This window comes from Accipiter gentilis, chromosome 19, assembly GCF_929443795.1.
Source record: "Accipiter gentilis chromosome 19, bAccGen1.1, whole genome shotgun sequence".
Classification (NCBI taxonomy): Eukaryota; Metazoa; Chordata; class Aves; order Accipitriformes; family Accipitridae; genus Astur; species Astur gentilis.
In genome coordinates, this window is record NC_064898.1 from 16,706,769 (window position 1) to 16,729,306 (window position 22,538).

The following is a 22,538-nucleotide window of genomic DNA, read 5'->3' on the forward strand; positions in this document are numbered from 1 at the left end:
CCCTAAAATCCTGCTCTTCTTGCTTGGCAAAGCTCTCAGTTTGATCCTCTGCTTTGCAGACCCACTGATTTCGTGCCCACATACACCTACTAGTGGCACCTGCTGTGGGCCTTTCATTAACAGCTATGAAAAACAGAGAAGATGCAACCTTAAAGTCTCCGAGGTATCACTTCTTAGTCTTAGCACGTTGCGTGCAAAGCTTAGTGAATTGTTAAAAAAGTCCTTTCTTCTTGGGGACTGAATATATTCACACTGGAAAAGTGAGAAAATAAACATGTTTATACATTTATTATATACAATATTAAGGCACAAGTTTAAACAGCAAAGAATAAGAAATCTTTGGCTGACCAACAATATCAGTATTTGCTGTGGGTGACACAAAACGTTCTTCATTTTCTCCCGTATGTACAAATAACCCTCCAGCTGTACAACACTGTACACCAACTTCTCTATACAACCAACGACAATAAAAAATGACAGTATTTTACAACTAGTTACCAACATGACCTGGAATGGCTACAGCACAGTTTCCCAAAACACAAAACAGTTCAAAAAGCTGGGAAAACCAGCACAAATGGAGTTGTGCCCCTCTGCTGAGAGGGGCTGATATATGGCAGTAGTACTCCACGCAAGTCCTGCTAGTGCTCAGGTTGGGGGGAGATCCGCTGGTCCTCCAGACCTTCCCCCCAGGAAAACTAACATCTCTTGGGTTCAACACAATTGAGGAGAGTGAACCTTTGGGTTTATTTGAACTGTCTCCTACACCGTAGCCTCTAATGAACAGTTTCCCATACGTGACCATGAATCTGGGGCAGCATCAATTGTGAACACACCTCTGGATACCAGAAACTGGCAGGACTGTGGTCTCCGTGGGGAGGAGGAGGAGGAGTGCAGTACTCTAGCTGACTTGGAGAAGCTGAGCTGAACTACTAGCAAACATAATTGAAAGCCACATCACACACACTGATCCAACACTGTTTTTCCTGGATGCCTAGCTGTCTGCCTGTACACAACTTAAACAGTTTAATCAAAAGAAATAATACAGCTAGTAATAAAATGCTTAGGGACTTCCAAGCACCTGGGTATCCTTATTTCTTGGAGAAAAATGATTAAATGAAATATTCACCATAGTTTTACTTGTATTCCCTTGCTTTGTCTTCCTCCTGCCCCATTCCTACCACAGACACTTGACGGAGGGCCACGGAGGTGGGCCACACACAGACCCAGCTTGATGCAAACACTTAAAATGTTTAAATTAACTTTAAAGAAAAAAATAAGATTATTTTACAAGGTATATATTAAGCTGCGTAACATCTTCCAAGGGTTTTACACATTTGGTTTCACAATGCAAAGCTGCTAATACTTGAAACACACAGTTCGCTTGCCCGCACAACCTACCTATCACTACTTTGTTTAACGAGTGCAAAAATCAGAAAGAGGGCGACAGCAACATATGTCTAATTCTATGTACACGCAAAAATAAGTGCATAGATTTAACATAGCAATTTTGTTTTTTTAAAAAAAAAGGTATCAGCCAGGCAGTACGGAGCGCAAGGCTCTGGCCCCTGAAGGCTTTGAGGTTGCAAGGACTTCAGTTTTCAGCAAAAGCAGAATTTAAAGTGCCTGGTGTTTTCACAATCAAGGGCTCCAATTCAATACCTACAGGAAGGGGTGACCTTGAGACAGCCCTGAGCACACAATTACTTCCCACTTTTCCACTCTAGGCAGCTTCACATAAAATCCCATCACCCTTTTTCCCAAAGGTAAGTTCTTCTTAGTGTCATTACGGTCCACCACAAGGTTCAGGAACCACAAATCCAATACAAAAATACCTCACAGAGGAAAATTTCCCTATCAGCATGTGCAATGCACGAAGCAAATGGTATGCCATGATTAACACAGCTGGTGAGTTGGCTGTCTTACAGACAGTTGCACCTCTTACAGAAATCAGGGACTAAGCTGAAAATGAGAAATGTTCCATTCTGGGTAAAACAAGGCTGAAAGAAACTGCAGGTCAGCAGAGAAAACAGATGATCCTCAGTACTGCTTTGCAGTTAAACCCTTCCTGACCTGATCCTACACCCCTTAATGCCCAGTCCCACATCAGCTTGAATGGCAGGTTTGTATGCTCAAGGACGGTAGGATTTGGCTATAGGCATTGAAAATAAGGAAAAATCCTGTTCTTACCACAAACACACTGATTCTTCCACTACTATGAACCAGTGCATGATAAAAGGCATCTTCTGATCTCACATGCAAACCCAGCTTAACTCCACTGAAAACACACCCGTGCAACCCCCCTCTGAACGAGCTCTGCAGTGCACAGACCTTCGGGGAGCCGCTGGGATCCTCCCCCAACTTTCCCTCCTGAAACCTTGCCATCGTTACAAAAGGGATTGCTTCAGCGGGGTCCTCCTCCCCCCCTCTAGGTTCATCCTCCATGGGAATTCCAGCCAACAACTGCTCCTACCAAAAAAAGAAGTCTCAGCAAGCTCTGAGGTTGCAAGACACGAATATTTGCACTGTAAATCCAGCTCCAAGAGCAACACTTGTCCAGCCAGGAAAGAGGCACCTGACCTGCCTGCCCAGGAAAACCACACCACACCACTTCAAACAAATACTTACAAGAACCTGCCGTGTACACCTACGGACCAATTATTCACCAAAATTAAGCAGTGAATACTTTTGAGAAATGACTTGATACTGAGGAAGATGCAAGTTTCTCCTGGGTTGTTCAGAAACTCCCTCTCACTTCAAAAAGCGCCAGGATTTCGCTCCCTGTCCCAGCTGCAGAGAGGCAGGAAAACACAGCAGCAGTGTGCACCCAGTCTGTAACTTCGCTACCTTCTCTTTACACCAGAAAATGCAGTTTCCTTTTCCCTCAATGATCCCCTTCTCACACCACCTTCCATTTTCAATACCCCTTTCTGCTCAGAGAATCCCAGACGTTCATTTCAACGCTTCTCTTCAGCACTCCTGACTTCTTGCCTGGTCCAAAGTCTCAACATTTCAGACTCAAGCTTTGTTTCGGGCACAAACTTTATCTTTCTTCAAACTCTCAGGGTTAGTTTTTAAGGTTGGCACACTGAGGACCATCTTGGACCTGGCTGTATGCACACAAAACCCCAGAGATGCTGTCCTCTGCTCAGATGAGGACTTCCATCATGTCTGTATCTGGAAACTCGGGCTTGTGGAGCAAGCTGCTCACTCTGCCTTTGCTGTCAGGCGGCTTCCCGTGGCTGGAGTTCTCTGCAATGGAAAGAAGGGAAAGCTGGTCGTCAGCTCAAATTCAACAGCAAATTGTTCGAAGCAAATATAAGTCCATTTTTGGGGGGATGACGGTGAGGCACGTCTTAACTGTATGTCCTACATACTGAAAGCCAAATTTGATCAGGAGGCTGAGAACGTGTAATGCTAAATTCCCCACACAATGACAGCCGGTGTGCCAGTGTGCACGGACCCCAAAAGCAGGCACAAAGACGATATTTAAGAGATACAGACCAAAGTACCTCTCTAGCGGTGGCCCTAGATAGAAACAGGCATTTGTGAAAGGTCTACATCACTTCAGCAAGTTATTACTTGTCATCTGATCCACAGTAGCTCTCCACCTATTCTGCATCAGGTGCAAAATTTAGGAGTTTAAAACATCATGAAGGCAGTACACAAATAATCAGGTATGTGGTTTAATCTAAAATGTATTACTTTGTGCCAGTGGGATGGGCTAAGAGAATGTATATGGCCAATTGTCACAATATGTGATAGCTGTTGTTAGGTGTTTATTTTCGTCATAATAGTTCTTGACGGTCAAATTCAGGGAGAAGGACTCTTAGTTTCTTACAAGCAGGAAAAGATTGAGAACCTTTTTTAAGAGTAACTGGAAATAAATTCCAACCTGGACTGCCCAAAACACAGTAATACAGAGTTTCAAGGAACCAGTGATATTCAGCCCTATTAATGATACATGGCATGTTTTTAGAGGGAAGATTTGCTTTTGAGATGAGATGAATGTGCAGGAAAGCCTTTTCAAAATAATGTGTGTAGAATAAACGTCTCCCTTGTAGGGCTGCAAACCAGCAGTTTCCACCTTTAAAAAAGAATTAAAATTGTATTTCTTTAACCTCCCTCCCAAGAAAACCCCCTCCACTTTCTCCTTACTATTTGCCCCCCAGGTTTCCTTTAAAAATTAGGGAGTAAATGGTGCTTTCACTAACCATGGTTTAAGTTGAAAAAAAGAGAAGAGTCTGAGCACATGAGCAGGTGTCTTGTTTTCAAGGTGTGAAGCTCTATAATTTTATCTTTGGCAGCATGAACAATTGCATTTGTTGGAAACTCTGCCTGCCACAGGTTAGTGGAGCTTTACAGAAGCTGCCAAGCACAAAGCTCTGCAAAGGCAGACCAGGCAGCCTTGGAAAGTTCTCTCCCTACAATTTTAGTTTCCCTGAAGAAACCTCCTCACCACCTTACAAATTGTGAAGGCATCACCCCGCTCCATCAATACTGGGCTGCCTCTGGGGCTCTGCTAACAGCCCTGGGGGTGCTGGCATTTCACACCGATGCAGGAATCTGGCAGAGCTCACCCAGTTTCTCGCCGGTCACTCGTGTCCCCGGGGGCCGTGGGGTCGGGCTGTGCGACGGGGTGGTACCCAGCCGTCCACGGCCGGGGAAGGATGCTGCGGCGGGCCAGAAGAGCTCAGCGCTTTTGTCCGTCTGGGTGCTGCTGTCTTTGCTGCCTGTCTTCACGTGGGAGGCTGTCGGCACTGGGACGGGCATGCAGGACAAGGAGGGCAGCGGAGGAGGCAGTGAGGGGCCCGGTGGGTGGTCGTGGTGCTCCTTCCCCAAGAGCAGCCCTGAAAACACAGGGATGTCAGTCACATCGCAGCCCATGGCAAGTGCTCTGGAAAGGAGCCATCAGGGCAACGTGTGCTGTGGCCGAGGCACTTCTGCTCAGCTCAAGCAAAAGGACTAGGACAAAGTGATGGATGAGCCAAAGCTTAACCAAAAACTGAGCTCACCTATGCTTCCCTTCCAGATCTTCTCTTCCTTCTTCTCCTCAGCTATCTGGTTGCTGGTGAGCGAGGTCTGGCGCGAATGCACGCCTGTAGCAGCAGCGATGGAGGGGACAGACCGAGCCGGTCGCAGGCTGGCGCTGTCGGCTTTCCCAGGGTCCTTCCGTGACCGCTGCTGAAGGACCTTGATCATGGCATCCTTCTCAATTATTTTGGCATGGAGATTCTTTATTCTGCCAAGATATGAATGCTGTGCTTACAGGAATGGAAAAAGAGTTTATATGGGCAGGTCTCCCCACCCTGGGGCAGCAGGATGGGTGCCTGCGTACGTGCCCTGCTGCTCTGTCCCCTCTGGTTTTCAGCGGCTTGGACATGGCAGCTCCCACCAGTTCCTCTGAGGATAACCATGCACTTCAAATAGGCAGTGTTTCTAGCTATTAAGCCAAAACTGGGAACTCCTTTCTGCAAGGTTAACTGAATCCATCTATTGCTGTGGCTTTACCAACCCAGCAGGAGCAACAGGGCAGTATCTTGACCAGGCTGCAGATTGCTACCTTCATCAGAACACAAACACACAGGCAAATTCCACCACCGTAATACATTGGGGCTACATCTGGAAACCCTCCTTTGGCAGTCTGAGTCAACCCCATGGTTCCAGTCTGTCATCAGCTGGAGTAAAGACCTGCTGAAGTGAGTGGAAAGGTTCCCTTCGGTTTCTCTAACAGCTGGGCTGGGCTCTTGCTTCTCCCTCACCGCTGCAGAAACAATCAGCACACGGTGTGTAGAGCCCAGCAAAGCTCACTACTTCTCTCATACAGACCCTGAAGACTCTCAAATCACAAAAAAATAGGATTATCTGAGACTTTTCTCCAGTAATGATTAACACCAAATCATACTGAAAGACTGCAAACCACATTAAAAAAATATATAATTGTACATGTACAATATGACAGCCAGGTGACTATAGCTTGACTGTGATGTACAATATATAGTCCAATGCAGCTGCATTTTGTGAAGCAGTGAAAGCTAAAATGCCACATCTGGAAAACCTATATGTACAAGGGAGATAGCTAGTAACTTCATGTTGGCATTAGTCTTCATAATCAGATATCTAATTTGCAATGAAACCACAAGATCCTAATCTATCTTTAATGAAGCCAATGGCAAAATTCACTGGAGGCAGAATTAGCTTCCATCTGTGAGTGGAAAACAAAAAACCCAAACCCAGTAAAAGCAGTCACTGATATTTTCCACAAGCAACAAATATGCCTTTTTATAAAAGTGTCTGCAGACCAGTGATTTTGTAGGGAAGCCAGCATTGAAGAACAGATTTTAAATAGTTTTTCAGTAAAATCCTAGAGGAATACACAAACTTTCTCAAGGGATTTTTACTCATCAAAAGGCCATTTTTCACCAGGAAAAAATTACGGATTAAAAATACTTCCCAGGTCTAACGCTCATTGAACTACATGGCCGCATATCCAGTTGTGTGCTGAAAATGGAGAAGTATCTGCAACAACGAACATTACTCTTGCTGACTGCCTGTGCCCAGTAAAGTTTATTTTATATCTTCTACTACTTGTAAATGCATCTTTTTTAGTGGTGCTCATGGTGCTAAATTTTGCAGGTTTGTTCCTAAGTGCCAATGTCACCATCACACAACTTGGATGTGGGAAACTTAGTGTATCTAGAAAGAGCAGTAAGCAGGCAAGGAGTGAATAGCGAGGCAAAGGCAAGCCCTCGTGTTGCTGATTACGTAGGAGTGGGATTACAACTTCAGCTTTTACAACCAGATGCTCTTGTTTCCAGAGGGGGATTTTCACCGAGATTAAACAAGCATTCAGCTTCCTTGCATGCCAACCTACTTTAAATAGTGAAACAGCCTCTGCTTTGTAAGAAGGTAGTTTTTGGCACAGAGGAGGTCTAACAGGAAGGTAGGGAGGACATTATCTAATGACAGCAACTCTTTAATCCCTGTTTTAATGCTGAAGAGCAAAACTAAGTCAAAGTGAAGCTAAGCCCATCCTTTCCAGGCATGCAGGAAGGAACAGAAGGGCATCCTGGTTTATCTGAACCCAGCCCAAACACCACGACAAGCAGGTACGGCATGACGGCCCCTTACGTGTACTCCATGTCCTGGCAGCGCCGGTTGGCTTGCACGATCTCCTCCTCCTCCTGCCAGCCTCGGACCTCCAGTGCGCTCTCACCGTAGCTGCCGTTGCGTGAGTGGCTCGGGGCCGAGGCGTCCCTGGCAAAGCGGTTCAACACAGTGAGTCAGGCTCCTGAGACCACAAGGGTGGCTTCTGCAGGTGAGATTGGCACTTGCAAAGAAAACCCCAAACCCACCCACGTTCAAAGATCAAGCTAGCAATGGTTGCCTGCCAAGTGGATGGCTACCTGGCAATGGGTCATCTTGCTGCAGGCTACTCCTGGCTTCAGTTTAGTCATTAACACCATTAATTAACTGGGCTGATGGAAGAGAGAGCATGCTGAGATCGTGGGCAACCCCTATGGGGCTAACAACCATCCTGAAGGACAGGGTCAGACATCAAAGGGACTCCTTCACCGGCGAAATGGTCCCAAGTCAGCAATGCTACATTGCAAACAAGAAACCAAATTGTACGCTTTGGAAATTGAAAAATAGCACAGGAAATGCTGCCTAGACTGGAGTGCAAAAGAAAAGGATCATCCTGAGTCACACGCTTAACCACATTTCAAAGGGAAATCTCATTTTAGGATGTTTTCAGGGGATTTGGCTTCTAAGAAACTGGGGCAAGAAGTTAATTATCCCATCCTCCTCATCACTGGAAAGCCTCACTGCAGTGCCTTGTGTGCTTTTGGCACAGACAAACTGGAGACAGTCCAGACAAATGTAATGGGAATAGGAAGGGGTTTACACTAGGACATGTGAGGAATGGCTGAAGGAAGTAAGTTAGTTCAGGCCAGGGAAGATACCAAAGGGGTATCCATCTTCCAATATTTACAAGGCTGTTACAACATCAACAGTGATCTGTTGTTCATTGTGTACACCTGGGAAGGACAAGAATCAGTTGAGGTAATTTGCAGTAAAGAGGTTTAGCTTAACTATCAGGAGAACCTTTTTAATTTCAAGCTTAATGAAGCAGTGAAAGAGGGGACTTAGGCCACAAAATTTCCCTCATTACAGGGTTTTAAAACTAGGTTAAACAACCACATTGCAGACCGTGGGATGGATGCAGCCATATATCAACAGTCCCTGCTCACTCCATCAGTGCGGTGGGGGGGCAGCTGCCTTACCTATGCTGTATAATTTGGCAGCCAGAGACTTTACCGTTGAGGCCACTGCTTGAGTCTGGTGCCTGGATTTGATAAACTTTTAGACCTGGTCAGAAGGGTAAATCCTGTCTTAACCTGTATCTTACTGGCATGACACCATGGAGAGATGCATTAACCCTGGCAGTGCGACTCAGCAAGGAAAGGCAAACAAAATCCAGCCTTAAGAAAATATCCATTCCTTATTATCCCCCCATGCTTTCCACAGTGAAGAGAGCCGCTTGCTTGCAGCAGGGCCATCTTACCTCTCCGTCGCAGCTGTGGCCACGGCATTCATGGCAAAGTGCCTGATTGTACTCTCCTCCAGGTACTTCTGTTCCCACTTGGTCATGTCGGCTTCCAGGGCCAGGATCCTCTCCTCCTTCTCCCGCACCAGCTCCATCAGGGCTGGGGCATTGTGCTCCGGGAGGCTGCTCGCCTGGTAGCTGCCCTGCCTCTGCCGGTGGGAACAGTGACAGATACTCACCCTCTGCCAAGTATGGGAGCTGCTGACCCTTTTTTCCCCCACTTCTCTGGAGCATGCAAAGACATCCCTGTGTCTTTTGACGGGGGCAGGTGGAAACCCCAGGCTAAATCCCTTAGGTTGCAGGAGGACAGGCAGGTTGACCACGTGCGCAACCCCAGGACCTGCTTCTCCAGACCTTGCTGATGGAAGTAGGGATCTGGCTGCTCCCTGGATGTGCAGAGATTTCATGGGATACCCCAAGCCAAGGGAAAGGATAGGAAAAAAAGCTGGTAGGGAAAAGAAGCAATGAAGCTTTAAAAGATATTCTTCTTGCTGGGACTTCATCACATGGCTGGGCAGTGCTCTGTATGGACAGGCAGTTTATTACCAGAGGGTTTATATATAAAAGCAGAAAAAAAAGTGGCATAACCTAGCTCCATGTAACCTATTTAAACAGCAGCTGGGAAAACACCCCAGATGTGGATTTATGCCTGTCTTCTGGCACATTAGTTCTCTTGTACCCTCAGGAGATGCTTTCTGTGGTGCAGCACGTAACTTTCTGATGGAGGGGCAGAAGAACCCCAGCCACTGCAGGTTGGCTCCCATGGGATGCTGACAAGCAGCAATGGGTGTGTAACCCTTTGCATCTACGCTGTGAGGAAAAACACTTACCCAGGCAGGACTTATCCCACTCAGTTACAGGCACTTAATTAAAGCACCTAAGCGGTATGGGTAGCTGCCCTGAGCTCCTCTCACTGCTGGTGGAGAGCGGAGGAGGATGGTGATACAGTCTGTGGCGCAGCAGAGGTTGGGTGGGATGCATGCACACCAAGGGGAGAGGCACAAAGCTCTGGGAGAACTCAGTAGAAGTAAATTTTTTTTTTAACAAAAAATGCAAGAGATTTGTTACACTCCACAGTGCCCAGTATTGTGTTAAAGGGGAAACTGTGTCTTGGGAGCACCGGCTTTTCATCCATGCTACACCACGAACTTCCACTGGCAAAGCTGTACCATCACAGAGCAGTGAGGGCTGCAGCAACCGTTGCCATTTTCCAAACCACGTTTCCTCCTTCTATACACTTATCTCCTGCTTATGGGAAACTAGAGATACCAGGGGAAGGCTGCAGCCTTTGCCTTTGGTGCGGTAACGACATGGAAGTGCAGCCCTTAGGAGCAACAGCTGCGACTCTGCTCCTGCAAAAAATAGTGCTTACGCTTCAAATATTGTCAAATCTCTGGCAGGAAGGTAATATTTCGGAAGCACGGTCTGGTCTGTAAATGGCATCTTGGGACATCACAGGTGCCTGTTGTCTTCTGAGTCAAAATCTCTGCCAGCCCTGCACACTCAGCCTGCAACACTAAGTCAAAGGGATTTTTTTTGGTCCTAGTTTATGCATCAGTGATAATGAAGATTTGCGGTTTGGACTCAGTTACCAACAAGCCAGGGACAGAAGAGACTCTGGCTTGCTGTCTCATTGTGTGCTGCGTCTCTTCCACTGACTCCAGTAAAAAGGAGAAAAAAGCTCTTTTTTTCTCTGCAATGAGAAAATGTTTCAGTAGATATAACTTTGATAGCTCAAAGAAGACAGCTCTGAAGTAAAAAGTTGGGGCATTTTGATGCAAGATTCACTGCAGCATTGTGGCTCATAAAACAAAAAGTATAAATAACAATAGCTAAAATATGCCAAAGTCTCCTCTCGAAGCTCATAGGTGACACATGAAGTTAGAGTATCTTCTTAAAACTTACTAGAGGGAACTGGTGCAGGCATTTGAGAACTATGGCAACCCAAAATACAATTACTAATTACAGTGCCAAAAAAAAAATTAAAAATTAAGCAATCTGTAAGTTACAGAGGAATTTTCTGCCAAAATGAGCAGATGTAGTCTGAACTCCCAAAACAACGACTTCCACAACAGTCCATCCCAGTTACTTAATATATCGATTTGTCCCTATATTCCTGCCCAGAGAACAAAACCTTTCCTAGTTCTAGTTTTATCTTCATTTGAATTTTAATTGTATTTTTCTCAAATGTTCTTTCATTTACACCAGCGTTAGCATGTCATACCCCATGTAGTTGCTTTGTTAAATTGGAGGAAAGTGGGCTAAGGGGCAACTGAGAAGAACTACTGCGAGAAGACAGGAACAACAAGCCCATGGTGGACAGGGCAAGAAAGACTTAATGCACTTATATGGCAGCAAGGAAGAGCCAAGATGGATGGGAAGGGTCTCCAGGGAACAGCAGTGAGACTGTTGCTGTCGGAGGGGTGCTGGGGGACCTGCCCTGCCCTGCCCTGGGGGTGCTGGTGAGAAGGGAATGCTCTCAGGTCTGGCCACCTCATGACTGCAAACTGCTGATACTGCCTGTAGAGCTATTTCCCGATCACATCCTGCCGGCAGGATCAGCTCCTCTACTTTCTGGCAGCACAAGCTCTGCGTAACAGCTGCTTTGGTCTCCACTAATGGCTCATAAATAAGGAAGGGTTATTGTAACAGATGTGTGCATCTACAGAGATGTGAGTGAGCCCTTCAAGAGTTACAAGAGCATCATGCTTTGCTTATGTTGCTGGTTTTTCCCCAAGCAGTGATTTGATACACTTAGTACATCTGCTCACTCTCCTCTGGAGCCAATGCCCATGTATTTGGCACTCAGTGCCAGCTCTAGCCTGGAAATCCTCCCTGCAACCTCCTCGTACTTTTTTTTTTTTTTTTTTTCCCTTTTCACAGATGACTGGACTTTGGGACTTGGGGATGGAGGAGAAATAATGAAGGAATAACTGTGCATAAAATACGAGCATATCACTATGCCTCTAAGGACACAAGGCTGCCAAAAAACAAGGGGACATACATACACAGAAATGCAAATGTACACTTCTAGTCCATTCTGGACTGGACCGATATTTAAATACTTTATTGTCTGAAGATGACACCATTTGTCTCCAGATCTGTCATGAGTAGAGGTTTCTGTGAACCGTGTACATCAGCTTTGCCCAGAACAAGTACGGTCCAAGCTCTTGCTCACACCAAATCCCACATCATCCTACCTTGCTTTTTCAATGAAATATCAGCCAAAATCTGTGGGCTAAATCTCACGCCCACGTGTACCGCACCCTCCCTCTCCTCCTTCAGCGTGGAGCTGATCTTGCACAATCTGCAATTGCTGGAGAGAAACCTGGAAGGACGTTTTCCCCCAGCAGGTAGGGGGGATACGTAGGGGCAGAGCCCTGCCTGCCCTTGGGCAGGCAATCCAGGACCTCCCAGCACTGCAGCAGGCAGGGCTTGGCTGTGTCCAGCAGCCCCACTGCGGAGCTCCCCCATTCTTTGCTGAAGATCAGGAGTTAGAATCATAGAGTGGTTTGGGTTGGAAGGGACCTTCAAAGATTATCTAAGTCCAACCCTTCTGTCATGGCCAGGGACATCTTCCACTAGACCAGGTTGCTCAAAGCCCCATCCAACTTGGCCTTGACCGCTTCCAATGATGGGGCATCTACAACCCCATCCAAAGGAAAAGCTTAGGTGGAAAGCCCAATGACCTGAACCCAAAAGCAAGGTGGCATCTGGCAGGGCTGCCAGCGACCGTCCCTTTTTAAGAGCAACACCGAAGGTCCTGTGCTGGGGTCCCGCACAGACCACGCCATCCTCACCTGCTGCATCCGCAGCGAGTCCAACTCCCGCTCCAGGCGTGTGCGCAGCCGCCGCTCCATCTGCTCCCTCTTCTCGCAGGCTGCCTGCAGCTGCGTCAGCGCCTGCTGCAGCTTCTCCACCTTCTCCACATAGGCCTGCTTCCTGCGCAGCTGTGGGGGACAGGGCGTCAGCAATGCTGGGGGGGCACCGGACCCCCACCCTGGGCTGCCAGGACCCTGGTGCACTTGCAGGCATGTATTGGGCTCGAGCATGGCTTTGGCTGTTTGCTTTGGAGAGTTTCTCTAGAGGAAGGATGGTGCCCCTTTGATGGGCAGGGAAAGGGCACAGCAGGCATCAATGGGGCAGCTCTACCCCTTTCAGAGGGAACACTGCCCAGACCTTCCACCCATTGGGGATCCACTAGCCATGAAACCCCCTGGCCTTTTCTAAGCAAGAGCCTTCATGTTGGTGGATACTCTTTGGGCAAGCACACAGGCTGGCCTCAGCTAAGAGGAATCCCAGTGGGTTTTATCGACTGGTGACACTCGGCACATTGTTTGCACCCAAACAGTCTCTTTTTTTTCAACGCTGCTTATCTGTTCAATGCAGGTGGAACCAGCGGAGTGCCAGCAGCCAGAATTGCTCCACCTGCTCTATTCTGCTCATGGGCTCGGCCATGCCGATATATAGATGTGCTGGCACCTAAAGCCAGGCCCTCCATATGTATATAATGCAATTACTGAAGGGCTAAACATGACACAAGGATTTTGCAATATGGGGGTTTACAGCAAGAGATTGCTCAAGCAGCATACCCCAAAAGGAATTTGCAAGTGGACTGCAGATGTTCAGGGTGCTCAGCGGCTATCCCCACTTCTTCTGGCCTCCTACCATGCCACCAGGCACTCAGTGACACCTCAGGTAATCGCTATTGGGGCTCACAGCAGGAACTGGCATGTGAGAGCCCTTGGGGAGAGAAGGCTGCAGACACAGGACACGCTGGGCATCAGCTACGCAGGGCACTGGGATGGGCAGCAAAGCCTGTGCTGAAACCTGATCCCCAGCCAAAATCCAGCACGGAGAAGGGGCGAACTCACGGGGGCCAGGCACATCTGGGTGTCTGGGAGCAGTCCTCGTCCCTGGGGAGTGTGGACGCTGATCTGAAAACTTGCCCATGGGGCAGCAGGGTCTGCCTGCTCCCCCCATGGGCTGCAGTCCCAACCGCGGGAAACCCAGTTCTCTTCTTCTTCCCCAACCTTTTGTCATGAATTTTCTCTTCACAAGCATGAATAAATTTACCTTTCTAAAGATACCTGCCTTGTAGTAGAGAAAGCAACAGTGCACACAAGCTGAAGCTGCAAACCCCAAAAGACCTTGATGAACCCCAAAAGACCCCAAAACACTCTCATCAGCCCCCTTAGTCAGAAAGGGAGGGTGAATCAGTTTGAATGCTGGATCATGCAGACTTTGCCTAGCCTCAGCTGGACCCCATCTGCAGCCTGGGGGTTAATGGGGGATGCTCGAAGTCATTGCCATGATCGCTAAGATCCTCTTTAGGACTTTTAGTCTCCCTCATTTATTTGCACAGTTGTTAGAGGCCTGAAGTTTTTCAGAAGCAAAACGGGAGGCAGAAAAAAGCATTAACCCCAGTCAGCATAAAAGAGGCTGGAGAGGTGCTGTGAGCTGGTGAGGCCAGGGCCAAAATGATATCCTAGTGCCTACCTCTTTTAAGTAGTTAAATCTCTACTGACATTAACTACAATGTGGGTTATGATATAGGAGCTATAGCCACAAAATATCTCTGTCTAAATATCTAGGGGATGTAGTGAGAAGTTTGCTGCCTTGTTCCTGGGCATGTGGAGCAAATAAACACTAGTGCTGGGTCCCTCTGGCTCTGCGGGGCTCCCCTTCACCCAGAGTCCTCTGCTTAGCCCAAGACTCCCATGCTGCAAAGTTGTTTTGGTTTTTTTTTACTTGTGTGATGCTGGATTCACCTAGGTCCCCTCCCACTGATTATAATGATAATAAAATCATTTTTTCTTGAAATTCCTCTTCTGCCATCCTAAATCCATCCATGTCACATGTGAAGTGAAATACAGGCTTGTTCACAGCAAAAGCGAAGCTTGGCTTAAACAAACCTCCCCAGCCAGAGCCAACAACTGGCAGTGTGACCTTCCTAGCCCTGCTGTAATCCAGGCTAACGCTTACAGCTCCCGGGGCTTTCCATGAAAATTAATGAGATTATAATCCCCACTAGTCACTGGCAGCAGCACAAAGATTGCGTTCCTCGGGAGCTCACAACTTGGCAAGACAGACGCAGCGGTGGCTTCTTGCTGAATGTGCTATTTTGGCAGTAAGAAGGTGCCTGTGCCACCTCACAGCTGCACCAGCGTCAATCAGAGAAGGGAAGGGGGCTCCTCCGGGGTTCCTCCTCAGCAGCAGACTTCATCTGCTCCCCTGTGTCCTGCCAGATGCTGGAGGGTCCATCTGTACCACAGCAGCCGGAATTTGGCTCTGCAGCAGCCCTCTAAGCCCCAGGTTTCACACGCTTGTGCATGAGTGCACCTCTGCCCGTGTGGGTGAGGTGATGCACACACGTCCAGTGCATTAGAAAACAATTTTGCTGGAGATATGCAAGAAGATAGTTCCCACATTCATAAACTTACAGGGAGGTTCTTGAGCCAATTCCGACCTTTCTATCCTGTCTGTAGATTCATAAGCAAAAAATTCACGCACACATTTAAAAATCTAAGTACAAAATGTTATCATTTAAACTAATGTGCTTGTCAGTGCAGTATGCATTTGTAAGGGAGGGGGACTGCAATCAGAAATACATTATACTGAGCTCCACTAGCACACAGGCACACAGACTCAAATAAAACAAAGCTAGATGGCACCTGGAGAGGTACCAGTCCATCCTCCGGCTGCAAGGTAGGATCAACTCTGCCTAAAACCTGGCACATGTCTGTATAATCTGTTTACAAAACTCTCCAGGGGTAGGGACGCCACAACCTTCCCCTGCAAACTACTTCATGGCTTATTTTCCTTTACTGCCAGAAAACTTTTACCCCAATGCCTAATCTGGCTTTCTCTTATGCAATTTAAACAAATTACTTCTTGTTCTGTTTCCAAATTGTGATCTACTAGAGCAAGAAGCATTTAATGAAACAATTCACATATTCACAAGATCAGCAAACTTGCCTGAACACTGCCCTTGTCCCAGGGATTAGAAAAATAAAGATGAAGAAGAGCTAAGGCTAAAAGGGTATAATCCAAGCAAATAAATCTGAATAAAGATGAATAGGTCTTGGAAAAATATCTGCACTAGGAACATAAGTCCAGTTTGAGCTATAGAATATCTGTTCTATAGACATGAGATTCGAGTTAAAGACTGTAAGAGATGGAGAATCCACTATCACCCTAAGTAGGGTGTTTCAATGTTAATTACTCTAACTCTTTATTTCTGGACTGATTTGCTCAGCTTCAGCCTCCAAACACTGCATTTCATTATTTCTTCTTACGTTAAAGAGCAATGTTTGATCTGGCTGACAGCAATCCCTTCTTCATGTTCATGCGCATGGACTGGAGCTCAGACACCTCTTCATTTTAATTGTTCACAGCAAAGAAAGGCTTCTGGGCCCCAAATAAATTCTACGGCTGTTTTCTGAACCCTCTCCAATTATTCAGTTTTCTATCCAAAGCATGGACCAGACATACAATTCCAGCAACAGTCTCCTAAATGACATGTGGTGATAATACCACCTACATATTTTTGAATTAAATCCTTCTACTAGCAGGCACTCAGGATAATGCAGATTTACATAGTACGCTATCTTATGTTAATTCAACTTAGTAGCTACTGCTTATTTCTCAAGCCTTGATTTAAAAAGCTTTTAAACTTAATTACATTCTAGTGGTAGAAGAAATCTGGGTGGATTTACAAAGCAGTGCACGAGGTAGAGCTCTGTTAATAATAGTAGTCATTTTCATTTGAGTGGTTTTGTGTTTCCTTCAATATATTCCAAATCGCAGTAAAAATCCCTGGTTTAAGATGAAGGTTCAAAACTTCAACAATATCTGCTGCATATGTGTCAAACTGAGCTCCAGAAACAGTGGAGACTGTTGAAAAGGTGCACTGATTTAGTGATGGAACAGGCCAAAAGCCATGGAAAGGGAGCACAGGAGCTTGGGCACACACCAGCAGCCACAGATTAGCTGCACTTCACCCAAAGTGCACGATACTGCCTTGAACAAGTAAAACATGCCAGCTGGGATAAAATTCATTTGCACTCCCCCTAGGATGAAAAAAGCAGTTAAATACTACCAGGTCAATGTGGGTTTGCTCAGGCTGAGGGCTCTGACAGACAAACTTTGGCAAATATCATTGCATCACCCTCACATGTTGTCACTAAGAGGTTACCACCTCCATAACATCTACCATATCCTGGGCAGGAGGTTAGCAGCTCTCTACAGGGGAACATCTGCCCTCTCCTCAGCTCCATCAGTCCACAATCCAGGATGCTAGCTCGGATCCCCAGCAGAGGCACATTTCTGTTAGAGGACTAGACTAGAAACTGGCAACTGCTAAGCTCTTACAAGACAGAGCTCTAAGGCTGCAAATGTATTTACTACAACCCAGCAGGCACGAGGTAGCTTCTTACACCACCTCCCTGGAAATCTGCATTTATGCTTCTGCTGCCTTTACTGGTGTGTATTCAGCAAGTCAGTGTTACCTGCCAATACCATACTGACAGTCTGTGGAGCAGCCAGCAACTAAATGTATTTCTTTCCATCCCCTGTGTGATGCCACAACTGCAGGATCAGGTGTTGCCACCTAAAAACGTTCCTTTATTCAGCCACTTCCTAATGAAATGCAAATAGAAAACCTCTGGTTGCCTTTAAGGCAAACAGTGTCAAGTGAATTATGTATAGATTAAAGGTACACTAGCTTCTGCAGCTACCCCAAAGGGACTGCCCCAAATACACTTGGACGGTAAGCAGGCTTTAATCTAACTAACAAAGGAGCAGTTAAACTTAATGTGATCCTCTTCTTGCTGCTGAGTGTATCCACGGGAGGGACTGGACTTTTTAAAATGTTTCTAAATAGGAAGTCAGAATGGTCTAATGGTCAGGAACAAAACAGCAATGCCTTCAGCACTTACAGAGAGTACCTTAAATCTTCCAGACTCTTAAGTAACCATTAGTTAGCGTAACAGGGGGTCTGTCATGCTGGATACCCTGATAAAAAAACATTAAAATATCACTGAGGTCAATTCACCCTTCATCTTTCCAAGACAATGAACTGCACTTAAATTACTTGCAGGTATTTGAGAAAACACCTTCCCTGCTCGCACCCAGCAGGCTCCTGTGGATTCACAGGGGAGGGTGCAGGTGGGAAATGAGGCACTGAAGGGGAACAGACCTACCCAAGATAACGCCAGCAGTCTGTGCCAGAGCCTGAACCTCTACCAAGCCTGCTAGGGTAGAGGTTCACCAATGGCCTTCCCCTCACCAATGACCTGCCCACTCAGATAGGAAAGATTATGTTTCTTTTATTCCCCATAAAACCTCCTCCCTTTTTGTTAGTCCCATGGACAGGGATTTTAGGGCCAAAAAGGCCTGTTTTGACGATCTTGCCTGATCTGCCAGAACGCATAGACTTTCAGCTAGTTATTAAATTCACACCTCCTGACTGAAGGTCCTTAAGGGACACAATAAATTAAGACTTAGAGATCTCCAATAATGGAGAACTGACAACATCACTCTTAGTTATAGTTAAAACTGAGCATTATTGTCACTTTGAATTTGTCTAACTTCAGCTTCCAGCTACTAGATGTTGTTCTGTATTTGTCTGTCAGTTTGAAGAGCCCTCTGTTCCTGGGATTCCTCTTCCTATTTGAATACCTATTTTCACTATCAGGCTTATAGGATCATTGCTTAAAGACCTCTTGGGAGTTTTGCACAGATGGCACTTCTGGGGTCTCATGGTATGATAGGGTTTTTTCAGCTCTCAACTAAAACCTGTAGCTCTTTGTACCTCTAAATGCTGTATGGTCTGCTTCTAGCCAGATCAGCCAGATATTTTTAAGACCACTGTTTAGATGTGAAGTTACCAAGCCCTGCACTGCTGTGCACATCTCAAAAGCCTTCTGGCATTTTTGGGGGAGAAATGGGAATGCACGAACATCACATGTCTGTACCGCAGTCCCAAGTCAGTGAGTAGTCAGCTTTTTATTTTATATTTCTGTTAAGTCCTACCATGACCTCAGCCACCAGCTAGTTGAGTTTGGTGTTGCTCCTGGTTACATGTTGAAGGCTCTGCTCTGAAAACATCTAGGGTTGTGGTCTCCTTTGCTTGCTTATTTGGCTCAGTATTGTATAACTACACATTTTCTCTGTAAGAGGGCCAGTACAAGGGGAGCAGGATGACCTGCCACACATGGCTAGAAGAGATTCAGGACTTGGATGGAGAAAGACCTAGCCATGAGCCACCGCTATCCTCAGAGCACAAAAATGTTGCCCATGCCTCACCTCCTCTTCCAGTTTGATGACCTTGGCTTGCGCATTGTTTAGGGCCTGGTCGAGGATTTCAATGTGCCTCCGCTGGTCCTCATTGGCAGAGCGCAGAGCTGCCAGCTCCATCTCCAACTTCTCCTTCTCCTTCAAGTGCTCTTTGTCTGGAAGAAAGACAAGAACAAGAGCCACTCCAGGAGGACAGCTCACAGGCCCTGGGCCATGCAGCAGAGGTAACCTGCCACCTCCCTAGAAAAGCAAAAATTATGTGAAGCAGCAGCGAGTGAGTCCATTACAACACAGTGATGAGACACAGCAGGCAAGGAGTTTCTACTGCCAAGGCTCAGCCCCTCAACGCCCAGCCTTACGTGAGCACCAGCACCAGAGACGAGTGGCAGCTTGGGCTGCATCTGCACTAGCAGAGCTTGTGGACCTGAGCACTGCCTCATAATTGTCCATTCTGCTGAACTACTAGCATGTTCCCCAGCAAAATTTTGGCTTGCACCAGCTACTCCTTTCCCATACAACACCCAGGCCCTGCCTAAGAACAGCCTACATCAAGGACTGTTTATAGCTGCCAGCTTGGATGCTGCTGCCTTTCTCTAATGGGCAAGAAATCTCAGCCCTGTGGATGTGGGCTGCGCTGTGCCTGGTCCATTTTATTTGCAAGGATGGAGATCATGAGATACAGAACATGTAAAGAAGCCAAATCATAAACACAGATCTGTGCTGGACAGCCTGAAAACAGAAAGAGGAGAAAGCAATAAGGAAGCATCTGAACGGGCTTTCTCTGGCCATGCAGAGAAAAGGTGGCCGTGGGAGGCATTTCAGCCCTGCGAGGGCCGTGGGTGACTTTCCAGTCCTGCATGACCTAAGGGTCCAGCGATCAGTGCTCCCCTCCTGTTAAGCACCTTAAAGCGTCAGGAGTGGGACTAAAACATGTAGATAACCTCTGTTCCAAAAAATCATACCTGTTTTGGATAAGATTTAAAACAACATTAAAAAAAGAAAACCTGGCTAAATTCAGTGAGCTTTGGTCACATCTTTTTCTTTGGCAACAAGTTGCAGGCCCACCACTGACTTCGCTGGCAAGCTGCCTGGCGAAATGCTTGGCTCCATCTACCTCTGCCCTGACAGTGCTGAGAAGCCATTTCAGGGAACACGAGACTCGCATGCCAATCACTGGATCCCCAACATTGGATTGCAAACAGTTAATGATTGGAGCGAGCAGGGGATGGAGGTTTCATTCAGTGAAATCTGAGATTTCAGAATCTGGCCTTCGTTCTGAATGACAACAAAAGTAGAGCACTTGGAAAGCCTCCAGGAAGGAAAATTTCCTCCAAAAATTAATTTGGCGTCAATTAAATGTTGTTTTGATTTTTTACTTTTTAAACACAGCATTACAGAATTTATTATTTTTTTAACTGAAAAGTTGCTCCAAAAACATCGCAATGTGGAAAATCTGCCCCTAGCATCCAGCCCATCCCACCCAAGCGTGACAACTCAAGCTGGAAGCCTGCCATCCACCTCCCCCTGAGGAGGGTCAGGAAACTTCACACGGCCAAAGCCAGCCCATTTCAGACCTGAACTACCCCCAGAAGGGCCTTATTCTTCCTTAATTACAGGTGGGATGAGAACACATTTAATTTACACACTATTGGTAGGTGCCTGCAGTGAGGTGAGATACATAAGAGCTGAGCCATGTGGAACAAGGCACAAGTGGACGAGGTGAGCCCAAACCCACCCAGCCGTCTTCCTATTTACCCTGGAAGGAAGAATCCAGCACCTCACAAAAAGAAACCCTGGCAGCAACACCGGCACATTGGCCTCTGCAAAGCGTACGAGCAAAGCCCAGCGAGTGCTGCGCACACCACGCCACTGACCGCCACTATGAGCTGTCTCAGTATGACGTGGCCTTAATCTTCCCACGTCGGCAAGGAATTTTATATTGGACATGCAGGCCTCTTCCTTCAACGCAAATCCGTTTACTTCAGTCAGATTGACCAGAAAGAACATTAATATCTGTTGTACAAAAGTGTAAATCTGGGCAAATTATCAAGCAGCTAATTTCATTAGTGGGTGAGGAAGCTGGAAGATGAATGCTATTTCAGCCCTGTGGCACTCCATCATCTCACACTGGGACCACAATTGCTCTGCTCCAGATTTGAAACCCATGTTTCATGTTACACGTGAGGACAGCACATAGAAAAATAGGGCTTGGGACCTTCACTTCTAACTTTCATCCGGGGAACTCAAAGCATTCAGCTTGCCCTGCTGCATTATGTTTTCTACCCCCTCCCCAAAGGAGGACAAGATTATGCTGTACACAAAATAACCGCTGAATCCACTAGAAACCTGGCAAGAAAAATTTACTTAACAGCTCTCAACACTCCTCCATGTCAGCTTTTCCCTGCTAAATGCTGGAGGCACATTTTGTAAGTACTTTCTTATATTGCATTAATTTTTAGTAAAGAAGGACTTTGTTGAACATACCTTAAATTCTCTTCAAGTACATACAAGGTATCCTTAAAGTCTAAAAATACTGGTTTACTGTGCTACCCTTGCATGCGCCTTCTGCCCGGGCACGTGCTTTTTACCTAACAGACTGCCACACCCCATTACTGAACAGTTCCCAAAAGGCTTCTCTACTGCAGTTTACAGTTGTAATCTTACAGCTTTCCACCCACTGCCTCTGACTATTGCACCTCAACACACTGAGGACATTATACCTATACTCTCGCTGGGTAGAAGAGGAGATAAAGCAAAGAGCCTGCTTCAGTGTTTCACAAATAGGCTTTCTGAGTTGTCAAGCTGGGTAGGTACACCAAGAATAGACCAGTCTTGACCCTGCTGTGAAGCAGAAACATTAGACAGAAAGATATACTCAATCTGTGCCACCCACCTCTTTTCTAAACTCAGAAGTGACCCCCAGCTTTTCACACATTATAGCTAAGTATCAACTTCTTTCACCAATTTAATGACTATCTCAATACATCTCAAGCTGCTTTTCTCCTTGCTGTGATATTGCAGAGTGGTAACACAGACATACTTTTAAGACGCTCCTTGTTCCTACAGAATTACCACTGCTGGCAGAAGAAAATATATCAAATTATGGCAGCGAGAGCCTAATTTGCCTGCAGGAGACTTGCTGAAAACAAGACTGGCTCCCATACCACATCCCTTGTGGCATTTCCAACAATTTCTCTTACACAGGTTTGCATTTCCCAAGGTGGCTCTTCGCTCACAGCTGCTAATTCCACAGATGCTCTCCAGTGACCGTGCCTTTCTTGAGTGAAACCTGCGGGACTTATTTAGCCTCTCATCAGTCTTGCAACTCCTGACATGGCAAGTGTGTGGAGGACCTCTGCCATGCACCATCCGTGGGCATGGGTGTATGTCACAGCAGCTGCTGCTGGTCACCCTCGGACCAGCTGATTCACTGGGATGGGGTACCAGAGTCACCTCTTCTGTTCATCTGGCTCAAGCCAGGACTTGGCCAACTCCAGTAGCCTGACCTTCCCAAAAGGGTGCCGGGGCGGTAATGCGGAGGCTGAAGAGCAGGATGGGCCCCTCATGCCCCACCACTCTGCCTGGAGTGACCGGCACAAGGAATCTGAAATGAGGACAGGACCTTGTTGCCTGT

The 22,538-nt window shown here is 46.6% G+C and overlaps 1 protein-coding gene across 2 annotated transcripts in view; it reads right to left on the minus strand.

Moving 5' to 3' along the window:
* Positions 1-264: 264 nt before the first annotated feature.
* Positions 265-22,538, minus strand: part of AMOTL1 (angiomotin like 1) — a 62,002-nt gene continuing 39,728 nt past the window's right edge. For both annotated transcript variants that reach the window (XM_049823316.1, XM_049823317.1), the window contains 7 exons: positions 18,914-19,059; positions 12,406-12,555; positions 8,564-8,754; positions 7,129-7,254; positions 5,013-5,239; positions 4,578-4,847; positions 265-3,249 (listed from right to left, as the gene is read on the minus strand). In XM_049823316.1, the coding sequence (XP_049679273.1) occupies positions 3,146-3,249; positions 4,578-4,847; positions 5,013-5,239; positions 7,129-7,254; positions 8,564-8,754; positions 12,406-12,555; positions 18,914-19,059 (1,214 nt within the window). In that variant the 3' untranslated portion in view covers positions 265-3,145. The remainder of the gene's footprint in view (positions 3,250-4,577; positions 4,848-5,012; positions 5,240-7,128; positions 7,255-8,563; positions 8,755-12,405; positions 12,556-18,913; positions 19,060-22,538) is intronic.